The sequence below is a fragment of the Meriones unguiculatus genome, chromosome 4 (assembly GCF_030254825.1).
Source record: "Meriones unguiculatus strain TT.TT164.6M chromosome 4, Bangor_MerUng_6.1, whole genome shotgun sequence".
NCBI classification, from domain to species: Eukaryota; Metazoa; Chordata; class Mammalia; order Rodentia; family Muridae; genus Meriones; species Meriones unguiculatus.
The window spans coordinates 48,905,368-48,927,531 of record NC_083352.1 but is presented as its reverse complement, the minus strand read 5'-3'; the positions used below and the strand labels follow the sequence as shown (position 1 = coordinate 48,927,531).

The window sequence follows — 22,164 nt, the reverse complement described above, 5'->3', positions numbered from 1 at the left end:
CACATGGAATAGAAAAATATGAAAAACTGCCAGAGTACAATAGAATGAAGAGATGAGAAGTAAATACAGAACAACATACTTTTGGAAAAATCTCTTGGCAAAAAAAGTTTTTAAAATAACATTGCCACTAAGATTAAGAATTTATTTTTTCTTCTTATTCTACTATGTGGTAAAAGTGAAACCGCTTTGATAGTGGAAAGATAAGATGAAAATCAAATATTGCTATTCTTTATGAAAGAAGAATAAACAAAAACAAGAACAAACTAAGACAGAAAGAGAGCTAATTTTAATGCCTAAAACTTAAATATGAAGTTTAATTTTATTTACATTTAAAAATATTTTACTGTTGATACAAATATTTCAGCAATTCCGTGTAAGTTTCAGCATGGTATATTTCTCTTATGAAAAATATTGCATGAGTGCTGTCCTTGAGATTTTATCATAGCTAAGAAAATAACTGCAGAATACTTTAAATAAAACGATTCATTCATATATTTTGGAAGACATTTAATATGCGAAGCTGATTAAGTATATTTTTGTAAATAGCTGATTTTACTATTTATTTAACCTGTACTATTTGACATATAGTTATCTACCAGGATGAATGAGTTCTAGTTCATTGATGTCTATAAATTGCCTTTGCGAATCCTGCCAATGTACTTATTTCAATAATCATCACCAACTTGTTAAATTAGTTTTGGAAATTCATGTAGTCCCGGGATTAGGTACTTAGGACTGTGATTATTGATTAGATAGTTTTGGAATGTCATATATTAGAGTAATTAAAGCAAACAATGATAAGTTGCCCCCAAATATCAAAACTATATCAATAGATGTAAAGAAAACAAACAGAAACCAAACCTACAGTACCGTGTTTTACTAAAACTGGCAATTTAAGACTGTGCTTACCTTATTGAGTAAAGGACATTTCCATTTTTGAAAATTCTTAGCAGCTTGTTATCTGTGGTGACTTCATGGAAGTTAGCCCCCTTCTCATTAGCAAAGAACAAGTCAGGTTTCCAAATGGAGTCCAACATGGATGGGTCCAGGTCTAAGGAATCATCAGGATATTCACTGTATGCAAGACGAGGGTCATTCCATTTCTGACGAAGAAATATGTTTACTCTGTAATCCTGAAAAAGAGAGGGAGGAAGGGAGAGGGAGATGTCAGGGCAGGGGTCAGGGAAAGAAGAGAAGAGAGGCTTTAAGAAGTCAGTGGAGCAATGTGTCTCTTTGTAGCTTTACCAGTCACAATATGGAACACTATGTGGAATGTGTAGATGGAGAAAGCTGTGCAGATACAGGAAATGTTTTGCTGTTTCAGCTGTCTTTAGTTATCCACAAACCTTCTAAGAAGAGGACACAGAGGATGGTAGTTTATCACACTTTATCTTTTTCCCTTCAAGTTTTTCCTTCCTGTTTGTCATAGTAAAATATTACACAGCCATTATGTAATTTCTCCATTGCACTTATTTTCAGAAACATTTCTTGTAGATATTCAGCAAGATTCAAAGTGATATTTTTCTGGAATCTCTCTGTGATACAAAAATAACCAAATATACTTTTTAAGTGATAAAACATGATTTTTATGTTTGTTTTGTGGGACAAGGTCTCACTTTGCAGACCTGGTAGGTTGGCCAGAAACTCACTATGTAGTCCAGGCTGGCCCAGAACTCATAGAGATCCATCTGCCTCTGCCTTCTGGGTGCTGAGATTAAATGTGTATGCCATTACACCTGCCACAAAACACTTGTTTAATATTAAACTTTGTATAGTATGAAAAGTTCTAGAAAACAAATAATTTAGGAAAAATCAAATATGATTTCTGAGTATTAAAAGAAAAATAATGTCTAATCCCAGCAATATTTTACGTTGATTTTGATGGTGACATTTTGCAACTATCCTTTTTAAGATTATTTTAAAAGAGCCAATGCTTTCAAGCAAAATTTAGCTTACTGCCTGTGTTTGCATGCAAGTGTGTGTAAATGTGTACAACATTTCTTTCTTTCTTTCTTTCTTTCTTTCTTTCTTTCTTTCTTTCTTTCTTTCTTTCTTTCTTTCTTTCCTTTTTCTTTCTTTTTGAGCAATGGTCTCAGGATGGCCTACTACTCACTAAACACCAAGGATGATCTTGAGCTGTTTATCCTTACACCTCTACCTCCCATGTAGAAAAAGTACTGACATACAGAAGCATGCCGCCTCATATTGAGTTTTATTATTAGTTTTCTCTTTGTAGTTTTTGAAAAAGAGTAAATACATAGACTTCATTTTATGTGATTTAAGCATATATGTTTTGAGAAAGTTTGAATTATCTGGAAAATATTGGAGATATACAGAGAAACTAAAATCACATCCATTTCCTTATTTCTTTACTATCAAATATGGTAATCCAAAAGGAGGCTTCCAAACTCTTAGATTTTCCCCTCTGGCAAGTCAAAGCCAGCTTTTGCTTTGAATTTTGAAATCACACGTGTCCCTCTGATCAGTATTTGGCACTGAGACTACTTGCCTCTGACTTCAACATACCAGATGCTCCCCCCTCTGCCTGCTACATAGCCCATGCATCTTCCTCTGTCTCTTCTTGAGGTTGCATTTTATCATCTCAAAAAAGAATATAAGCACTACTCAGTGTGTGACATTTAGCAATAGGAATATATAAGTTCTTTAAGACTTTTACAAAATTTCTCTTGAACATATGAACCCCCATTTTCCAACTCCCCAAGATCCATCTTCTCCCCTCCCTGCACACAAAATGTTGCATCCTCTTTTTATTTTTAAACTCATGAGCTCCAGTTTGTGCTACCCATGTGCTTTTGGGTGTATGGCCATGCACCAGCGTGTTTCGTTTTATCATGAGCTGCTTACATTCTGAAAGAAAACCCTCTCTTCCTGTACCTATCAACTGCAGGGAGCTTCGCAGGTAGGGATGGGACCCTGCGTCCACATTCCTTCTCCATGATGATATTTGGTCTGCCTTGGGATTATACAGATTTTGGACAAAGTGCTAAGCTAACTTTTAATATGCATGCATGTACATATTTGCATTCCTTTCCAGATATTTCTAGCAATAGATTTCTTGCTGTAACTAGAAAAGATATTTACTGTGAGTAAAAATTCAAAATTCATGGACAAATTGAAAAGTAAATCTAGAATTCCTGTTTGAAGGGGTCCTACGTAAAGTTCCTGGCCGGGTAAAAAAACAACCAGAAAATTAATTTTTTTTTGTTGAAGAAATAATAAGTACAACCCCCCCCCCACACACACACTATTCAGCTAGTTTAGTTTTCTGGACTTTTCCAATTCCGCAGCACTGCACAGTATAAGCTCTGAGCATCATGGAGCTCAGAGCACTAATACTCAATGGTGCTGTAATTGCTTCTAGCACTATCTCTGTAATATGCCCCATGTCGCCTGCACCATCTGCTTCAGGAGCATCCGCAGGGAGGCTGGTTGTCTGGGACCACTGATTCTGAAATAATGGCCTATTGGAAAAGCCTCATTCATTCTTCAGTTACTAAACCGATAGGGAAGAAAGCCATTTTATATGAACTATTTGGAATCTTTGAAAGGTTACTTCAAAACTCCCCCTGAGTTCCTCGTCATTATCCATATGTTTACTCTCTTTGAAAAGGTCAGAAGCGCTTTTAAATTACCAAAAACTGTAAAGGAATATAGTTTTGTACCAATTCTGCAATCAGAAAAAAAATAAGAAGTATTGGTTAGAACATAAAATGTGTTAAACTGATGGAAATATATTTTTATATCATTCAGTAACCTCTTTGTGTATTTAAGATTGAGAGTCACGAATAAAGAACGCTGCTCAGTCCTTATGCTCTGGGGTCAGGATTGTTGAAAAAGCAAACATATTTTGGTGAACATTCCTTCAGAAGTTAGAGGTTTGTTTTCAATAAATTGAGTTCATTCAATTTGGGCAGTCTTAGTTTTGTAGCAAAACACTGGTACACAGCCAGAATTTCTAGTAGCAGCTGGATATCTGTGAAAAACAATAATCACTGTTGCTCTTCGGTTGAGAGGTGAAAGGCGCTCTTACTGTATGCATCGCAGCAGTCCACAAATGCCCACCATTGGTGTTACCTTCTTCTACCTCACATGCCCACTTACTTCTTATTCAATTGCTTTTTGTTTGCACGTGACATGTCTGTGTTCCTTCTTTACAGTGGCCTGGATAAACAGGCTGAATACATTTTCATAACTAATCATGCCAATAAACTGGTGCATAGGAACTCAGCACACTTTAACTTCCTGCACTATGCTTCTACCTACTACTTCATCTTTTTTTAAATTTTTATTTTGTTTTTATATTAATCACAGGTTGTTTACTTTGTATCCCAGCTGTAGCCCCTCCCTCATTCCCTCCAAATCCCACCCTACCTCCCTTATCTCCTCCCTGCCCCTTTCCAAGTAGTCCACTGCTAAGGGAGGTCCTCCTCCCTTTCATCTGACCCTAGCTTGTCAGGTACCTTCAGAACTGGCTGCCATGTCCTCCTCTGTGGCCTAGCAAGACTGTTCTTCCCTCAGGGTGTGTGTGTGGGGGGGTGGGGGGTAAAGGAGCCAGTCGTTGAGTTCATGTCAGAAATAGTTCCTGTTCTTCTTACAAGGAAAACCCACTTGGATACTGACCTACCATGGGCTACATCCGAGCAGGGGTTCTAGGTTATATCCATACATGATCCTTGGTTGGAGAAACAGTCTCATAGAGGGCCCCCGTGCCCTGATATATTTTGTCTTTGTGAAGCTCCTTTCCTTTCCAGGTCATACTAACTCCTCCTTCTTTCATATGATTCTCTTCACTCTGCCCAAGGTTTGGTTATCAATCTGGTGCTTTCTCAGACAACTAGGAGTAGCGCTTTCTCAAGATCCAACTATACCACTGCTAGGCATATATCCGAAAGAAGCTCAAGTACACAACAAAGACATTTGCTCAACCATATTTTTAGCAGCTTTATTTGTAATTGCCAGATTCTGGAAACACCCAGATGTCCATCAACTGAGGAATGGAGACAGAAATTGTGGTACAATTACACAATGGAATGCTACTCAGCAATTAAAACCAAGGAAATCATGAAATTTGCAGGCAAATGGTGGGATATAGAAAAGATCATCCTGAGTGAGTTATCTCAGGAGCAAAAAGACACACATGATATATACTCACTTATATAGGCATATAACATAGGATAAACATACTAAAATATGTGCACCTAAAGAAGACAAACAAGAAAGAGGACCCGGCGTAAGATGATTAATCCCCACTTAAAAAGACAAATGGGATGGTCATGGGAAGTAAGAAAAAACAAGTAACAGTACTGAAGCCTACCACAGGGGGCCTCTGAAAGACTCTACCTAGCAGAGTATCAAAGCAGATGCAGAGACTCATAACTACTACTTCATCTTATGCTACACCAAATATGGATGCAAAGCAAGAGTCATCCTGGCTTAGGCACTGTGTACATGGAAATCCTGCCACTACTGCGACTTTCTGTCAAATACTTAAATCTTCACCTGGAAGTTTGCTCACTCTAACTTAAAACAAGTTATTTTGCTTAGCTGCATTGTTACTTGATGGGTATCATAATTTGCGTGTGAAAATAAACACAACCATTCACACAAGGCATTCGTTAGCATTCTATATTTGACAGTATATGAGCATGACCTGTTTGTCATTTTTGGGCTTCTGTTAAACAAATATCTTCTCCCATGAGAATATGTAACTCATATCACAAAAGCGATTAAAAATTGTGAAGACAATGAGGTCTTCAAAACACATCTTTTGTAAATTGCGATATATACAATAAGTATTGGGAATGCATTATTAGATGCATGCAGAATTAGCCATTGGTGGCATTTCATACGATACCAATATTGTGTATCCATAACAGCTGTTCAACTCTAGATTAGATTTGTCACTGAAGGTGAAAAATTTGTACCCATTTTTTCAGTCTTTTATCTCTGCTTTCAACTGAGTACCAATAGCCAGTAATCTGCTTTCAGACTCTTTAGAAACAGTAGCACTGGGCACTTGGGTTCACCAGATTGATACATTCTGTGATCATCTGTGTCTATATTCTTTCTCTTGGTAAAATACTACAAGATTTTTTTTTCTTTTTTTACTACAGAATGGAATAGCTGGATTTTTTAAAATTTTTTATTAATTACACTTTATTCATTTTGTATCTCCCCATAAGCTCCTCTCTCCTCCCCTCCCGATTTCACCCTCCCTCCCATTTTTGCATGCATGCCCCTCCCCAAGTCCACTGATAGGGGAGGTTCTCCTCTCCTTTCTGATCTTAGTCTATCAGTTCTCATCAAAAGTGGCTGCAAAGTGAGTATATCCCATGTTTGTCTTTCTCCTTCTGGGATATTTCACTCAGAATGATCTTTTCTAGATCCCACCATTTGCCTGCAAATTTCATGATTTCCTCCTTTTTGATTGCTGAGTAGTATTCCATTGTATAAAAATACCACAATTTCTGTACCCATTCCACCGTTGATGGACATCTGGGTTGTTTCCAGGTTCTGGCTATTACAAATAGAGCTGCTATAAACATGGTTGAGCAAGTGTCCTTTTTGTGTACTTGAACTAACTTTGGGTATATACCTAGCAGTGGTATAGCTGGGTCTGGAGGAAGCACTATTTCTAGTTGTCTTAGAAAGCACCAGATAGCTTTCCAGAGTGGTTGTACCAGTTTACATTCCCACCAGCAGTGGAGGAGGGTTCCCCTTTCTCCACAACTTCTCCAGCATGTGTTATCGCTTGAGTTTAAGATATGATAAGCATAATGAAATCTATACACCTAAAAAAGATAATCAACTGAGCGGACATGGGGTAAGATGATCAATCCTCATTTAGAAAGACAGATGGGATGTGCATTGAACATATGACAGGAGTCTACTGAGCGCATCTGAAAGACTCTAACTAGCAGTGTTTTCAAAACAAAGACTCATGACCAAACCTTTGGCAGAGTACAGGGAATCATAAGAAAGAAGGGGAGTTAGTCTGATGGGGAAAGGATAGGAGCTCCACAAGGACCAAATATATCTGGGCACAGGGTCTTTTCTGAGACTGACATTCAACCAAGGACCATGTATGGATATAACCTAGAACCTCCACTCAGATGTAGCCTGTGGTAGCTCAGTAACCAATTGGTTTCCCAAAGTGAGGGGAACAGGGACTATTTCTAACAGGAACTCAATGACTGGCTCTTTGGTCTCCCCACCCCCGAAGGGAGGAGCAGTCCTGTTAGGCCACAGAGGAGGGCTTTGCAGCCAGTCCTGAAGATACCTGATAAAACAGGATCAGATGAATGGGGAGGAGGTCCCCCCTATCAGTGGACTTGGAAAGGGGCATGGTGGAGATGAGGGAGGGAGGGAGGGACTGGGAGGGAATGAGGGATTGGGACACGGCTGGGATACAGAGTTAATAAAATGTAACTGATAAAAAAAAAGTTTTTTAAAGTGTTTTAAGAATGTAGAGATCATGGTTGGTTTATTAAGAACTGAAGTATCTTATAGGAAGAATTCTGATGTTTACATACTTTAGGAAGTTTTACCTTGTTTTATAACTAACTGACATTTATATGTTTATCTATATTTAAACATACTATCACAATGTACATGAACATGTGTTTACATATGTATATATGTGTGCATAGATTTGTATATATAACTCATTATAAACCACAGTCATCCTAAAAGATGAAAACAGTAATTTTAAGTGATGAAATGTACTTATATCAAATATTGTACACCTGCTTTATAACATAATCTTGCATAGAAGATTCAGAACCTTATTTAAATGTAAGTAATACCAGATCTATCTTGTGTCACCAACACATTTAAAGTCTAACAATCATAATGGCAGTGTCTAACAATCATAATGTCACTATCCATTTCCATAAATTAGGCTTCATTTAATATCATATGTACTTTGAGATTAATATTTTAACAGCAACTAACAAAGGATATTTTAAGTCTATGCAACATAAAAATATAGCAAAGATAATTACTCAAACCAAATTTCTTTAATTCAAAATACTGTACTTTAAAGGTATTTATGTAGGTCTAGAGAGCTAGAACAGTCTGTATAGCACTTGTAGGCAAAAGCATGAAGACCTGGTTCTGTTCCCTGAACCCACATTTTTTAAAGACAGCTTGGTGATACACACTTGTAATTTAGGTGCTGCAGGGGAGATAGGTAGGTCGCTGGGGCTCACTGGCCAATGACAGTACTCTATTCAGCAAGCTCCTGGTTAACTACAGAACTTGACTCTAAAATCAACATAGGCAGCACCTGGTAAATGATACTGAAATTAATCTCTGGCTTCATATATACATGTAGACACACACACATACACACAGAAGATCTAGATTTTGTTATATATATATATGTGTGTGTGTGTGTGTGTGTGTGTGTGTGTACAGTTTTAAAAACAATCTAATATTTTGATATACTATTTATACTTTCCTTTACAACTTCAGCGTTCTCCTAATACAGCAGCTTTATGTTTGGCAAAAACACAAAGTTTAGTAAAAGGAACAAAGAAATTGATACTATTGGCAAACAATTTTTATTGTAAATAAAACTTGGACACATAAATGAAATAACCTAATGAATATTTTGAATATTTTCAAATACTTTTGAACACTATGACTTCATTTAAATATATAAACTATTATTTACATTTCTAAATTTTAATCATTCATTGTTCATGGGAATTTTATAATTACTGAGGGCTTATTTGGTATACATCATTTAGTTTGCAGTATTACAAGCTGAAGATTTGGAAACAAATGTTCCATTTTTGCAGAAGTTTTAGGAATTAAACATTGTTCAAGACCAAATTAAGTTGTTTTGCATTTGTTTTTCTTCTGAGCAATTCAGATAATTCTTTAGACTCTGTTTATTGATTTGGAGATTGGCCAAGAAGCTGTGTAGAGACTGCTCATTGCACCATACACATTCAGAGGAATTAGATTTCTTTTAGAAGCTATTATTGGATATTGCAGCCTTGCTTTCATAGTACTTTTTTAAAATTTAATTTTATTTATATATTTATTTATTATAATTTATTCACTTTGAATCCTTGCTGCAGCACCCTCGTCTCCTCCAACCCCACCCTCACTTCCTCTTCTCCCCCCTATGCCCCTCCCCTAGTCTACAGATAGAGGAGGACCTCTTCCCCTTCTATCTGACCCTAGCCCATCAGGTCTCATCAAGGTTGGCTGTACCTTCTTCCTCTGTGGCCTGGCAAGGGTGTACCTTTCAGGGGGAGGTGATCAAAGAGCTGGCCACTGAGTTCATGTCAGCTTTCATAGTTCTTGAGAATAACAGACAAACTGTTTGCTGCTTCTGTGTCAAATGAAATGAATGCCTATTTTATCCAATCTAATGTTATCTAAGCAGCATTTGAACAAAGTACTAATTGGGAAATTTAAAGAAACATTAGATACTTTATCTCCTGGGTAGATAACACTATTAGCATTATTTGAGTACATGTAGACTTCTTGTATTATTATTTATTTTTTGAATTTAAAATATTATTGTGAAATTGACCCTTTTCTGTTCCTCCCTCAACCCCATCCCAGGTTCTCCACCTTGCTAACTACCTCATTCATGGAATACATAGATGCATATGTACGTGTGTATGTGTGTGAACATACATATATATTATTTGTAAAATATATATGTATAGTATTTTTGAAGAGTTGAATGTAAGGTGTCATGATAGGTAAAGGTAAGTTGCAAAACTGCGGTATGTTTTCATTTTTCATACTTGCACCTGGTATGCTGTCATATTTTATTTGAATACAGTGTGAGAATATTAGTTTAACTGAATATAATCCTAGAGCTGGCATAGCATCACAGCACCATTATTCCATTTCCAGATCACAGTTTTGTCCTGGCCTATTTATGAATCAACTGATATATTAATTTCTTTCTAAAATTAGCTTAGTATTTGCGCTTGACTTCTTTCATAACAAGAAGGTTATTTTAACTGACTAAATTCCCAGAGATTGAGAACATTAAGTTATGTTAGTAATGCCACATGGCAGGCAAGCATTAAACTTGAGATCTTGTCATTTCCTTTTAGGCCGAAGATTAACTGAACATGCTACGCAATGTACTGGCTTTCGCAAGTGATATCTCAGAAGCAAGGTGTCCTTTGTGGAAGCAGATTGTCTTCTGTCAGGTCCATGTGTCCATCCCACACATGGAATACCACTGTATGACCTTTTTTGACACCATGCGGAAAAGGCCTGCAGCATCTTTTTCTCACCTACAGAAGATTATTATTATTTTTTTTTTTGGCTCACTTGGAAGCAATATTCTTTTGAGAATTTTTTTTCTTAGTAGTGATGACAAAGTGTTCCAGCACTCTTGTCTGAGCTGTCTAGAATAATATTTTCTTACAGTGCTTTTGTGACTTCTAAGAAGAACCAATTTTTTTTTCTTTTCCATAATTTTATTTTTCTCATTAGTTACATTTTGTAATTCTGTATCCCAGCTGTATCCCTCATTCCCTCCCCAATCCCACCCTCCCTCCCTCATCTCCTCCCTGCCCCTTTCCAAGTCCACTAGTAGGGGAGGACCTCCTCCCCTTTCATATGACTCCCTTTTGTCAGGTGTTTTCAAGACTGGCTGCAAAGTCCTCCTCTGTGGCCTAACAGTACTGCTCCTCCCTTGGGAGGTGGGGAGGTCAAAGAGCCAGTCATTGAGTTCATGTTAGAAATAGTCCTTGTTCCCCTTACTATGGGAAACCAATTGATTACTTAGCTATCACGGGTAACATCTGAGCAGAGGTTCTAGGTTTTATCCTCTCATGGACTTTGGTTGAGTGTCCATCTCAGAAAAGACCCTGTGCCCAGATACGTTTGGTCCTTGTGGAGCTCCTATCCTTTCCACATCAAACTCCCCTTCTTTCATATGATTCCCTGCACTCTGCCGAAGGTTTGGTTGTGAGTCTTAGTATCTATTTTGGAGCACTGCTAGGTAGAGTCTTTCAGATGCTTTCTGTGGTAGACTCCTGTCATACGTTCAATGCACATCCCATTTGTCTTTCTAAATGAGGATAGATCATCAGACCCCGTGTCCGCTTTCTTGATTATCTTCTTTAGGTATTGGAATACTACTCAGCAATCAAAAAGGAGGAAATCATGAAATTTGCAGGCAAATGGTGGGATCTAGAAAAGATCATTCTGAGTGAAGTATCCCAGAAGGAGAAAGACAAACATGGAATATACTCGTTTATATAGACCTAAAAGATAGGATAAACATAATGAAATCTATATACCTAAAGAACCAATTTTTAAACTTTATTAAGTAAAATCACACTTCAGGATTTTTCTCCAGTTTTAAATAGAAGCATTTTTTCCTTTAGGTACAAAGGATGATTGGTATTATGAATAAATTCTCTAGCATGCTTTATGTAAACAATGATTTAAAAAATAATAATAGAGCAATGGCAAAAATATCAAGTGTGACAAAATAAAAAAAATTTGAGCACTTTTTATTTAAACAGAAATGGGAAGATAAGATAACAATATTCTTTGTTAGGAAGCTGATAATCTAAAACTGAATCAGTTGGTTCAGTGTTTATGTGCATGTTGACAATGGGCTCGCTTAATTCATTTTATGTTAGAAGAAAGCATTGTTCAGAGTTTTAATAAGTTTTTTTGAGAAATAAGATTTGAAGAATAAAGGCAATAAAACTACCTTCAAAGGCTGAATTCTTCAGAATGATTTTTCAGAACATATTCCTCCATGACCAAGGTAGTAAAAATTGTCAAGGGCAAATAATTTAGCCGAGATAAGTAATAAGAAATAGAAGGCCCATAAAGGAAAGAAGATTGCAAAAGTAGATTGCCTGCATTCAGAATAAAATAGTTATCCAGCTTTTATCCAGTGGGTAATACTTCTATACTCATGGAAAAATTTAAGAAGAAAAAATAAATCTCCTTTGTTTCATATGTTTTTGTTTTGTTTTGTTTTATGCTTTCTTGTGTTGAGTTGAAAGAAAGGTAGACAAAGTCAGACTTATGATATAAATTAAGTAATACAAATCATATTTCTCAAAATAGCTTATTAAAACTCTCAACAATATGTTTTTCTAACACCAAATGAATTAAGCATTCCCATTGTCAATATGCACATAACACTGAGCCCACTGATTCAATTTTAGCTCATCAGCTTTCTAACAAAGGATGTTATTATCTTCCCATTGGTTTGCTGGAAGATTTCATTTTTATAGCAGATAAATGATGCTGTGTAAAGCCTGTCTCATAACATTTCATTGCCTTTCTTAAGACTAAAATTAATGATTCTGGAGGGTGATGCAAGCTCCCAAACCTCAAAGATGGTAGCACAAATATAGTAGTGTGCTTTCCTAGCTTGCACATGGCCTTGGTCCAGTCACAGGTCTCTTCAAGGTAAACAAGGTCACTAACCAACTGGTGATGGTTGTACCTGCTTGTGCCATAGGTAATATTCTGTCATATACAATCCCTGATCAAATAAACATGGTCCCCTTAGGGAAACTGTCTCAGAATGGTATTCGTAACATAGAAACTTACAGTTGTCGATGGTAGATGTTTGGTAATAGTATCACTAGATTTGACATTTATGAATAGTGAATTAGAAAAAAAACCCTACTTGTTCTGAATTATAAAATGAATATGAGGGCCTACACAAACAGTAGATCCAGGTCATTATTAAATTAGAAATTGCACTGACAAGTAAGTTTGTTTTTAATTGTTCAAAAAGGTTCTTAATAAAACATTAAAACATTCCAGGCTAAACATACATAGCTCAGATTCAACTAGGGCAATTTCTTAGCAACATTTTCAACTTTAAAAAAACAGCATTTTTAGCACAAACAACTCCATAAAAAGAAAGACTGATAAAGAAAATGTTACACTGGTCCCAAGACTGGGAGTCTCACTTGCAGCTAACTACCCATGACAGTGAGGCAGCAACAGAGGTCAAATGATCCATTTGGCCATGCTTGGGCCTTAGCGAGTTCAATCCCTGCAATGATTCTAAACTTTGTGCCTCAGTCTTTATCAAATAGTGTGGGTGAACTAACCAAATCCCCTTCAGTCATCATGTCCCTACCTAAATCCCCCAGTGGGCATGGATCTCACTACTCCCTCTCCACCACTGTCCCTCCTGTTCCTCCTCTCAGTAATTATGGTAGAGTATCTCCATATCCCTGTGCCATGGATTTTTATCAGGTTCCCAGAGCTCAGTCTCAAGCAATAGGCCCCATCTCAAGACAGAATTAGGTTCTAGTTCTCTGAGAACAACAGAATCAGTTTTGTTTTATGTGTTTTTCTCCACTTCTTATCTGATATGTAGGAAGAGTCGCCATCATGTCAAATCTTTTCACTGGATTCACAGTTTATGAGAACTGGAGGGTCATCTTTTGGCTAAGACTGCTAGACTGTTATGATTGGGACTACTTGGTATCCCTGTGTTTGTGGGTTCAGCTTTGCCTCCCTACAGGAGGCAAGAGTAGGAGCTGCTGTCCTAGTGTCTCATTTACTATTCTTTTTTTCATTCATTCGTTAATTAATTTCCTTTACATTACATTTTGCTTAGAGCTTTCCCTCCCTTCTCTCCTCCTGTCTTTCTCTCCTTCCATCACTTTCTCTATACCCCTCCCTTTTGCCTCAGAGAAGGGAGACCTCCCATGGAAATCAACCTGCTTTGGCTTGTTAAGTTGCAGTAGGAGTACATGTTCTTGAGGCTAGATCAGGCAGTCTAGTTAGGAAAAAGTGATCCAGAGGCAGGAAACAGTCAGAGACAGCCTCTGCTCCTTTTGTACGGGTCTAATAGGAAGACCTTTCTTTATCACTTCAGATTACTAGCTATCCTTTGTTACTCAGTTTTCTTATTTCTAGAGTTGTACAGAAGAAGCTCTTTTTAAAAAATTAATACATTTATTTATTTATTTATTTATTTATTTATAATTTATTCCTTTACATTGGTACTGCAATCCCCTCCCTCATCTCCTCCTGGTCCCACCTTCTCTCCTCAGAAGAAGCTCTTAATCCAGTGTTTTACACTGTGGACAGTAGTTAGTGGAGAGACATGTAAAAGATGAAAGTGCTGTGATTAAGAGACTGCTCTCTCAGCCAGAGCATCTTGATTAACCCACCCAACACCACCACCACCAAGGCTCAGGAAGTATCACAGAAAAGAAGAGAGGGAAAAAAAAGAGCTGGATGATGTGGGGGTTGGGGAGAGTATTTTTGTGAAATGCTGTCTTTTGGATGTGACGTGGCCATCACAGCCACTGTGATTCCCTATGCAAAATCAAAACAGACAGAATCCTGGCACAGATGGTACCGATGGTCTTCAGGATTGACCCCTACTGAAGTGCTATTGGGAGTGGGTGGTTGCCAGGGGTGGGAGAATAACTCCTTTTTGAGGATATGGCAAATGATAATTTTTATATGCTCTAGTGCATGCTCCATACTGACTCGCATATACACAGCACAAACCAGATTTAGTGAGTTATAAAAAAAAAAAATAGAAAGTTACTTGTGCCAATTTTGTTGCCATTGGGGGAAAAAACCAGTGAACATTGCAGGGAATATTTTGAGAGTAATTTTACCAAATATTGAAAAAGTAGATTTAATAATGCTTACATGAGTGAAATAAAAGCATAAAATATCACAAACTATAAATGGAATAAAACTCTTCCTTGCATCAGTATGGGAAATAAATCTGAATGAAGTTTGAATGCCTCTAAAATTAATGAAGATGTCAATTTGCAAACATGCACACATGTAAAGTTTAAAAAAATTACATCTTGGACAGATAGATCATTTTAATAACAGAAGAGAGAATGTAATTTGACTTTCAGCCTACATGTATTAATAATTTTGCAAATACATGGAAAAATAACATTATGTTACTTCCCTTTCAACATATTTACTGTCTGTGATCATCCCATGTACTATTGAGCACAGATAGATTAGTTGTGCTGACTAGACTCATGAATACCATAAAAAGGTATACTCTGGGAGCTGGAAATGTAGCTGGGTGACAGGACATTTTTCTAGCATGTGTGAAGGCATGAATTTGGTTCCAGAACCATAAAACATTAACTACACTTATTAAACCTGTACATTTTGAGCATTCACTCTCAAGATGAACAAATGTTGTTCTCAAGGGAATAGAAATATGATTCTTGGTGGTTGAGAAAAATTGTCATTTTCAGAAATACTCATGGTAGATAAATAAATACAAATTGTAGATGAAGTATTAGAATTTCATGGGGAGGGAAATTAAGGATAAAACTGTGTAAAAGGGTTCTATAGGAAGATATAATAAAAAATAGTGCTTGTGAACCATCATATAAGAGAAACAAAAGCAGAGATGTAAAAATATATTTATTTCTCTTTTCATATCTACTGTGAAGTATTGACTAATAATTTTAATTTCATGCTGCATTGGACAAAGGATAGATGGCAATTATCTTTATAGCCAGTTACAATAGAATAAAGAGCAAAATATATTTAGAGTTGGAGTTTTTGGCCTGTTGTAGTTTTTTCTTGAAATGTTTATTTAAAATATTTAATATATTGTAGTTCAGCAAATGATCACTGAAAAATTCAGTGAGCAAGAAGCACAAGAGGATCTGTGTGCATAAGAAATGGCTGTGCACAGCGGGGAAAGTGAAAACAAAACCTAAGGTCAAAGAACACTTCCACCAGAGAAATAAGTTAAATCTTTATCCTATTGGCTCAGATTGGAGTCTGGCTGCTTTTGCGAATAGTGCTGGTAGAAAGTCCATAAGCAAGGATTCTTTAGAAGAACAAAAATGAGTAAAGAAGAGACAGACAGACAGACAGAGACAGATCTTGTGAAAAGAAAGGAAAATATTTTATTGTTCAAAGGCCTGGGGAGAAAAGAGACTGGTGTATTTCCAGGTGCATTTCCTGTATCACAGATAAAAATAATGAGGTCACAAGGGAAGGTTGCTCAGAATTTATTTGTGAATACTTGATGTATTGGTTTAATTTGATAGATGTATGTTAATAAGCTCATTTTGGTTGATTGAGTCCTTTAATATTACTTTATGACAGGATTATTTGTCTTATGACTTAGCCACTCTCTGGATTGTTTGACAATATTCCACAGCAACTAAAAAAGACTTTAGAAAGGATTCTCCAGATTACAGTGTTAATGTGCTACTAAACCCACTATTTTGTATCTTCCATAGAGCAGAATGTTTACTTTTTCAGGTCTCCTTGAAGAGAGTTAACCCAAATTGTTTTTTACTTTCATTGTAAGAAACAGTTTTCTGTTTACTAAGTTTCTTTTCAGAGACTTGTAGAAACAGAGAAGGAGAGAGCAGAGGAGACTCTGTCCAGTAGGAACCAACTGTTTCCTGCTGGTATTGTGAGTAACAAGGGTTAATTACATCTTACTTATTTTTTTTCTTTTTTTAATTTTATTTTTTTCTTATCAGTTACATTTTATTAACTCTGTATCCCAGCTGTATCCCACTCCCTCATTCCCTCCCACTCCCACCCTCCCTCCCTCATCTCCACCCTGCACCTTTCCAAGTCCACTGATAGGGGAGAACTCCTCCCCATTCATCTGATCCTGTTTTATCAGGTATCTTCAGGGCTGGCTGCAAAGTCCTCCTCTGTGGTCTAATAGGACTGCTCCTTCCTTGGGGGGTGGGGAGGTCAAAGAGCCAGCCATTGAGTTCCTGTTAGAAATAGTCCTTGTTCCCCTTACTATGGGAAACCAATTGGTTACTGAGCTACCACGGGCTACATCCAAGCAGAGGTTCTAGGTTATATCCATACATGGACCTTGGTTGAATGTCAGTCTCAGAAAAGACCCTGTGCTCATATATATTTGGTCCTTGTGGAGCTCCTATCCTTTCCCCATCAGACTAACTCCCCTTCTTTCATATGATTCCCTGTACTCTGCCAAAGGTTTGGTTATGAGTCTTTGTATCTGCTTTGAAAACACTGCTAGTTAGAGTCTTTCAGATGCCTTCAGTAGACTCCTGTCATACATTCAATGCACATCCCATCTGTCTTTCTAAATGTAGATTGATCATCTTACCACATGTCTGCTCTCTTGATTATCTTTTTTATGTGTATAGATTTCATTATGTTTATCATATCGTATATGTCTATATAAGCGAGTATATACCGTGTTTGTCTTTCTCATTCTGGGATATTTCATACTCAGAATGATCTTTTCTAGATCCCACCATTTGCCTGCAAATTTCATGATTTCCTCCTTTTTGATTGTTGAGTAGTATTCCATTGTGTAAAAATACCACAATTTCTGTATCCATTCCTCCATTGATGGACATCTGGGTTGTTTCCAGGTTCTGCCTATTACAAGTAAAGCTGCTATAAACATGGTTGAGCAAGTGTCCTTTTTGTGTACTTGAACAAACTTTGGGTATATACCTAGGAGTGGTATAACTGGGTCTTGAGGAAGCACTATTCCTAATTGTCTGAGAAAGTGCCAGATAGATTTCCAAAGTGGTTGTACCAGCAGTGGAGGAGGGTTCATGTGCTGTGTTTGACAAGGCAGAGAGGTGCAGAGCCAGATTTCTGTCACCTTGGCAAGTTTTGAACTGTTCTGATAAAAAGTCAGCTGGATTGTAGTTTTTCTAGATGGACTGGTAGTGTCAGGTTTCCGCAACTGAAAAGTGCCACCAGAGGGGTACAACAATGCTTGAGGGTTAGCTTTCCCTTCTGTGTCAGCCAGATTCAGCTAGCTGCTGAGGGCCAATTGAAATTGCTTGCCACTTACTTCACATTAACTGACAGGAGAAGTAACAGATTTTGACCACTGCCAATCATTTTAGAGAACATGATCTCCAGTCTTAGTTCCTGTTTTATCTTTGGAGGTTACAATGACATTTTGCAGTGTATTATTTTAGCATATCACCTTCTCTAAGAAAATAGTTTGAGATGAATGCCATCAACTGTGCTTAACAGCCTGTCATTTCCGTTGCATTTGATGATCAACAGAAAGTGTTTAACTGATCTAGTAGCTAGGAGTTATAAGCCAAGTCTGCCTCTAAAGACATCTGTACAGAGATGCAGATTCAGAGTAGAGACAGATAAAGTAAGTGACATATATTTTTACCTTTTCATTTAATAATTCAGCACAAACTTTCAAATATCTAATGCTATGTAATGAACTTTTTAACATACAGATCATAAAGAAGCTCTAGATAGACAAGTGGTCCCTTAAAGGGGAAGAATCACAGAGATCAAGATCTGAAATCACCTTCTCAACACTTCTCTCTCTGAGCCACCAGCACCTTTCATATCTTTAAGACAGTTTTTCTTTTAGAATTAAAAAAAATACTTTTAAACAAACTGTTTGCTTAAAAACACCATACTATACCTAAACAATGGTGTGTTTTGTAATATTTTTACAGGAAATTTAACATCAGAGAAAAATCTTCAGATAGTCCCTTTTTGAGAGATGATGGTTTAAAGACTGTCTTGTGGATGAATATATCAAGATGAGGTTTATGAGCAGTTTAAAGACTGACTTGTAGATGAACATATCAAGATGGAATTTATTCATAAACTTGATGGGGTCACTAAGGTGTGTAACAATACCTATTTTCTGCAACTATTCCCATAAATGAGCCCATTTCTAGCTGATGGTTAGAAATGACAAGAATGCTGCCTATCATTGGTTACTCATGTATGGAATTAACAGTATTCTAGACCAAAGATAATACTATATTTGGGTTGGCCTCACTACAATAAAAATAATACAGTGAGGGCAAAATGTTAACAGATCCAATGTTAATATTAAAAAGGATATCCATATGCTTTTAGGCAATCCTAAAAGAAGTGAAATGAGGTATTGGATCTGTAAATTTAACATAGGATTGCTCTCTGAATGCTATTATGGCACTCATAAAAAAAGCAGAATTCCTTTATAGGAACTTAACTCACTGGCAACAGATTTAAAGAACTAAGAAGTCATTTCTGGCATTATAAAAGGACCAAAACAAAACAAACAAACAAACAAAAAATCAGCAGCAGCAACAACAACAAAAGTAGATTTATCTTTAAATGTATGTATTTCCTTCCAATTGTCCTAAAAATATGTTACAATGAATTTAATAAGTAATTGCTCTGTATTACTTTAGATTTGAAAATCATTGTTTTTGAAGAGACTAGTATTTGGCACAAGACACTCCAAGAACAGGTTCTCAATACAAAAGAAATTGATTTGCTCCAGAAGGCCAACAGGAAGTGAATAAGAGACAAAGACTAAGACAGGAGATGGGGGACAAGGGAGAAGAGGAAAGAAACAAGGGAGAAGAAGAAAAGAAGAAAGGAGAGAGGGAAGGGATATTTGTTTTGGAAGGACAAAGGATGGCCTCTGGATAGAGAGGAGACAAACAAGGCCCATAGGCAAATGGCAATTTATAAAGGAAAAGAGAGAAACCCCATGTTAGGATAGGTTTTTAATTGAGCATGTTAAGTAGGTGAGTCAGAAGAGCTTTTGATAGCTTGACCTTGGTAGTCAGCCTCAGGAGGATAAAGTGGCAAAATATCGGGAATAAACCTTGAAGGCTAGCTCTAGGAATCTAATCTAATGGTATTTAGCAAAGAGGGAATAGCAGAAAGGAAAGTCCTGCCAGAGCCCTGTTTTTCATACCTGGGCCTAATAGATCCCCCTCATTTGGGTCACCGTAAACACTGTAGAGTCTCCAATATTGCTTCATACTTATTTCATCATAGAAAATTATGAAATTATCTTTTCATCAAGATTGCTAATAAACAATTTCTTCTTGAGGAAATATTTAATTATAGGGAAGATAGATAAAAAGACTGTACCTTTAGACATGATCAGTCCACATTCATCTTATTACACAATGAAACATATAGCTCATGTTTCAGGGGCCAAATCATTGATTAAGACTGGGACTGGGACTAAGAACTGTAGAAATATATGAAATGACAAGAGTGAAATTATCCTCTATTCAGCCGTGTCAATTATATTATAGGAAGCTCTCTTGTCAGGCAAATATGTTTTGTCAGCCAGAATGTGAAAATTACCTGTGAATAAGCAACAGCATGCATTTAAGAGATAATTCCTAATGAGCATTATGTCAGCATATACTGATAGAGTAAAGCATGTCATAACCACTTATAACTCTTGTTCCAAGGTATCTGATGCCCTCTCTGACATCCACAGAGACCAACATACATGAGGTGAACAGACATACATGTAGGCAAAACATTCATACAATAATAATAAAGATTAAAACATTTAAAAAGGTAAATATTAATCATAAATTCAGACAACAGCAAGAATTTTCATCAGAATAATTGCAAACATAAGCTTATTTACACTAATTATGAGAAAGACCCCAAACACCATTTACAAAGATCTTAGAAATGGAGATATTCCTTGACAAAAAAAGCTATGGTGAAGCTGGTACAATGAAAAAGTCTAAACAGACTTACATGGAGTCAAGAAATGGAATTCACTGTTAAATATCTTTGGACAGGTAAAACTGCTGGCATAGACTATACTAAATACTGTGTGAAAAATAAGCTTTACACTAAGTGTCCTAGCTACTAGAAGGAAGAACAAACAGGTCAACTACTTAGAAAACAACCATCATACTGGCACTGGGTAATATAATAAATAAAATAAATTATGATGAAGTGGTGGATATGCCCAGAATTAAATTGTGCTTTGCTATTTGGAAATCAATCAATGCATTCTCTAATACTGACAAAATAAAAGAGAAGCTACACAATCATTCTACCCCATCCTGTGACATTACTGGGTAAAACACAGTGTCTATTACAGAACTTAGCAAGCAGACTTGGCACAACAGTTCAGCAATTGTCAAACGTGAAGAACTGATCCCCAGTTGTAAAGGGTGAAATCAGAAATGATTCTAGGGAATGGTTCTCTCACTTCCCCATAAGTATCATGGTATACACACACACACACACACACACACACCACTAAAATAATTTTTAAAAGAAACAACAATCAAAAAATCTTCATACAAGTATATCATAGACTTAAACCACACTAATCATGCCTACTTTGTCCATCATTCCCCTCTGTTGATCCATTTAATTCCCTTGGATAATTTCTCATATAGGTGGTTATATGCATGTGTAGTATGTGGTGTTTATATAAAATAAAGAATCTTAAAATAACAAAAAATATACACTGTTTGTCTTTCTAAGTATGGCTTATTATACTTGATATAATCATCTCAGGTTCTGTCCATTTTCCAGAAAAGAACATAATTTCAATTTGTCTTCATAGGTGAATGAAACTCCTTGTGGATATATGCCGCTTTTTCACTATACATCTGTAGATGGATCTCTAAGGCCATTCCATAACTTGGTGTTTGTGTAGAGTGCTGCAGTGAATGGTGGTATATACACCTGTGACGTGTTGACATGGAGTCCTTCTGGTACATACACATAATTGGTATAACTAGGTCATATGGTAGTTCTGGTTTTATTTTTTGAGTAACCATCTAATGATATCTTTGGTGCCTTGACAAATTTACATTCCTCACAACTGAATATAAGGGGTCCCATTTCCTTTGCCATCCTCACTAGGATTTGATGTTTTATTTTATTTTTTTTTTATGATAGCAATTCTAAGTGGAGTGACATGAGATCTTAGTTTTAACACACACACATACGTACTTTTTTTTTAAATCAATGTTCATCAGTTGCTAACTAATCTAAAATGAAACAGGTTTATAAAAGATCTTCATTGTAAAAAAATCAAGCATCCATAGGTGTGTGGATTTATTTCAGGGTCTTCTATTCCATTCCATTGATCCACAGTTGGTTTTTATGCCAGTACCATGCAGTTTTTTTGTTGCTCTATAGTACAAGTTGTGATTAGGGATGGAGATACCTCCAGAAGATCTTTTATTGTAGAGGACTGTTTTAGCAATTCTGGATTTCTTGTTATTCCATTGAAGCTGAGAATTTTTATTTCAAGGTCTGTAAAGAATTGTGTTGTTATTTTGATGGGAATTGTATTGAATCTATAGATTGCTTTTGACAGAATAGCCATTTTCACTATGTTAATACTACTGATCCATGAGCACAGGAGCTCTTTCCATCTTCTGATATATA

At 36.5% G+C, this 22,164-nt stretch overlaps 1 protein-coding gene across 2 annotated transcripts in view; it reads right to left on the bottom strand.

Annotated features, from left to right (window-relative positions):
• Window positions 1-22,164, bottom strand: part of Glra3 (glycine receptor alpha 3) — a 186,262-nt gene that overhangs the window by 65,120 nt on the left and 98,978 nt on the right. For both annotated transcript variants that reach the window (XM_060381794.1, XM_060381793.1), the window contains exon 4: window positions 910-1,133. In XM_060381794.1, the coding sequence (XP_060237777.1) occupies window positions 910-1,133 (224 nt within the window). The remainder of the gene's footprint in view (window positions 1-909; window positions 1,134-22,164) is intronic.